We start from the raw sequence: 3,572 nt of genomic DNA, 5'->3' as shown, positions 1-3,572 counted from the left end.
GCCCTTACATTATTCACAACTTTACAATATATTAACATTCCAATATTTAAATTGATATTTTTGTTAATAAAAAAATAGGATCATAATATTCGATAGTATAACTTAGGAAACCATTGGCCCCACAGGCCCACACCTAGTAAAGAAAAAGATAGTCTCCAGCACAGTAGAGGCTCAGCCAGCCACAGGGATGTACATAGTTGGAAATTAGAAATGCTGATTGTATCTGTGTCCAACACTTTTGAACCAGTAAAATTTTATCCATGAGAGTACACGTGTCATAAATTGATTGACCTGAAAAGTATCGAGGAAATCTTCTCTCTAATCCATATGCATATCAAAGTGATGCCCAGATGATTTTGCATGCTCCTCAAATTCATTCTGTCATCAGACAAATTATAAAAAAATAAAAAGAGAAAAATAAAAAGAAATGGCGAGCAACAGTTTAGCAGGCTCTTCATCGGTGGTTGGTCTGGGAACTTCCACTCTGTCTCGCTCTTGTGTCAGATCATCAGCAATTAACTTGACTTCAGGTAACTAATTCATGGATCCCTATACTTTAATATAGTGTTTGGTTTTTGGGTAATTGGAACCCTTTAATTTCTCAGGCTTCTTGAAGTCAAAGGTAGCAGCAAGGAACCCTTTGAGTTTGAGCTTAGCTTGTGCTTCAGGAGGAAGATTTACATGGTAATAACTGCTAACTAACGCACGTCTCATTATTAAATTATTTAATTAAGTAAAAAGAAATTAATTAATTTATTACTGTTACTGACTTATTAGTGTACTGTAGCTTTGAAAGAAATTGGCTTAGGACAGACTACAATGTGATCGGGTTCGGGTTGATTGGGTGGATAGCTCCATCAAGTATACCAGCCATCAATGGGAACAGTTTAACAGGTCTTTTCTTCTCAAGCATTGGAGAAGAGTTATCTCACTTCCCCAGTCCTCCTGCCCTTACTTCTCAGTTCTGGTTAGTTATTACTTACTATCTTATCATTAATACTAGTAATAGTAACTAGTAACTAGTATATGATGATGATTATCAAATATGAATTGATTAATTGATTCTTCCTTAATTATTAGGTTGTGGATGGTATTGTGGCATCTGGGCCTATTCTTGTGCCTTACGTTTGGGCAGATTGGCTTCAAGGGCAGGACTGAAGATTACTTTGAAAAATGATTTTTATCTCCAACTCTGTCATTCATAACTTTAAATATTATTATTATTATGTGTTTGTAAAGGATGGGACTTGCATCTACTACAATCATACTATCACTATCTACTGTCAAATTTATCACTGCTTTCTCTTTTGCTTAATGCCTTCCATGCCAAATCCTCTATTATTTTTACTTCTACGTATTCGATACTTAAATATTTCAATTTTATAAGAGTAAATATTATTAAAACAAATCTCTTTCATATCATTAACAAGATTAAGATAAAGCATTTTTTAGTATGTGAAAGCCACTAAATAACATTGGGTATTCAAATGTTGTTATATCTAAAAGTAAATATTATGAAACTAGATATGACAAGGGAATCAAATAATACATCTCACTTGATTATGCTTGTTCTTATTCATAAGAAATCATTTTAATTAGGTCAAACATCATTTATGAATGTTATGCTTGTTCTTATCCATAAGAAATCATTTTAATTAGGTCCAAACATCATTTTATGAATGTTGTGCTTGTTCTTATCCATAATTAATCATATATAATTGCAAGTATATATTAAATGAAAAAAGAAATAATTAAAAATTTTGGAGGTTCATCAAAATTGGCTAAGGTCTCACGCATAGGAGTAGTGCTTGTATATATGTGTTGAAAGAAGAAGAGCAAGATAACAAATTGAAAGTATCACAATGATTTAGTTAGTAATGGAGTAATGGAAATTTTTAAGTTCCTAAGCATATATAAAAGGGGGACTAATATAGGAAAAGGTAGCATGGGTAGCAACTTCAAGGTGGCAGCTTCTATGTCTGTTGAAAACGATGCTATATTAAAGTTCGAACATTGTGTTTCAAACTCCAATATTGCCAAGATCGAATGTATGAAGTCTTGTGGCAAACAAAATACGCTGTCAATGATATTGATGTTTGTAGGAGAAAATAATGCAATAAAAACTACACAAAGATTTAATGAGGTTCACCCAACTTAGGCTACGTCCTCCGGTATGTAGTATCTCTTATATTATCAAAGGAGTTCAAAGAACTCTCAAATATGGATAATCACAATTGAGAAGAGATTAGGCTAGTGTTTGGCTTGGGGTGTATTTTTTGTGGATGATCTTTGGATGAACAAATGAGCTCTCTATTTATAGGGTAAATCATACTAAGCAACATTTAACACATTAAAGCTATGAATAAATGATAATAATAAAGCCCCAAGCACTTGAAGAGTCAAAAACAGCATCCTAGGAGCGTCAGAGGATCTGCTCAACCAAAGCTGAGATTTGCTTGGTCGAGCGGGCTACAGCATGCTACTAGAAGTATTATGTTCGTGCGCTCGACCCACCTAAGAGCTCACTCGATCGAGCGCCTGGTCGAGCGACCTTCAGGAGACATTCTGAAAATTTTGCTCGATCCAGCATAATAGAGCATCTTTTCCATTTCTTCACTAAGATTCATAACTCCCATGTTTAAGTCACTTCATCAACATACCATTTATTTTATGCATTGATCATCAACTTAATCACCACATTAAGTCACACACTTAATCACCCATTAAACCTCTCAAGAGATATCATCTCTATGTACATGACTTGATTATGCACTTAAGTCACCATTAACATTAACATCTGATATATTAATCCTATTTGAATTTTTATAAAAAAAACAGAAAAGTAAAATGATTAGATAATGGGAAATGTGTTCATGCAAAGCAAAGATATAATAAGATATTCAAATATTACAAGTATTTTAATTCTTATTTGGTGGAACAACAACGAATTACATTTGAAATATAATCATAATGATTAGGAAAATAAAATATTAGTAGAATATTATTTTATATTTTATATAATTGTGATTTAGTTTCCTTTAGTTTAATATTTCGTAATATTTTGTTTCCTTAAGTTAGTCCTTATTACTTGTATAATAGAGGTAGTAGCTCTCATTATTATTTAATAGAAAAAATCAGTCTTTATTTCCGCATTATGATTTTCTACATGGTATCGGAGCCGTAGATGGAGAAACTCTATCGGTATTTTATCATTAATCATAATCAAACAAAATCGATCCAAACAAATACCAAATCAAAACAAAACCAATCAAACCAAACCAAATAGAAAACAAAACCAAAACCAGAACTATGATTTCTATGGCTCAATTGGAACAACATTTGTTCCAACTTATCCAAAAATACAATAAAAAAATTCATAGTTGGCCAGAAATTTTTGAAAAATTCAATTTGATAAACTACACCAAGTGGTGTAAAGAAATTCAAACTGAAATTGATGATCGAAGGCGATTCAATCATATCATTGTCGCCCCTCCAACCATCAGAGATCAATAATGGATCCAAAGTGATAAATTGGTGATCTCTTGGATCCTATGTATTGATAGTTTGAGTCA

At 32.4% G+C, this 3,572-nt stretch overlaps 1 protein-coding gene across 1 annotated transcript; it reads left to right on the top strand.

Annotated features, from left to right (window-relative positions):
* Positions 1 to 187: 187 nt before the first annotated feature.
* LOC130812715 (photosystem I subunit O) lies at positions 188 to 1,315 on the top strand. Its single transcript, XM_057678288.1, has 4 exons — positions 188 to 530; positions 606 to 684; positions 788 to 967; positions 1,081 to 1,315. The coding sequence occupies exons 1-4, from the start codon at positions 428 to 430 to the stop codon at positions 1,175 to 1,177; spliced, it is 459 nt and encodes a 152-aa protein (XP_057534271.1). The 5' UTR covers positions 188 to 427; the 3' UTR covers positions 1,178 to 1,315.
* Positions 1,316 to 3,572: the final 2,257 nt, after the last annotated feature.

Source organism: Amaranthus tricolor, chromosome 5, assembly GCF_026212465.1.
Source record: "Amaranthus tricolor cultivar Red isolate AtriRed21 chromosome 5, ASM2621246v1, whole genome shotgun sequence".
Classification (NCBI taxonomy): domain Eukaryota; kingdom Viridiplantae; phylum Streptophyta; class Magnoliopsida; order Caryophyllales; family Amaranthaceae; genus Amaranthus; species Amaranthus tricolor.
The sequence above is the reverse complement of the archived record's forward strand: the minus strand, read 5'-3'. Positions and strand labels throughout refer to the sequence as shown.

Bases quoted from the DNA above. Each gene is read 5' to 3' on its own strand.
- LOC130812715 (XM_057678288.1), top strand. From the start codon at position 428: ATGGCGAGCAACAGTTTAGCAGGCTCTTCATCGGTGGTTGGTCTGGGA. The intron at 531-605 runs GTAACTAATTCA...TTAATTTCTCAG, and splicing joins AGCAATTAACTTGACTTCAG to GCTTCTTGAAGTCAAAGGTA. The intron at 685-787 runs GTAATAACTGCT...AGTGTACTGTAG, and splicing joins TCAGGAGGAAGATTTACATG to CTTTGAAAGAAATTGGCTTA.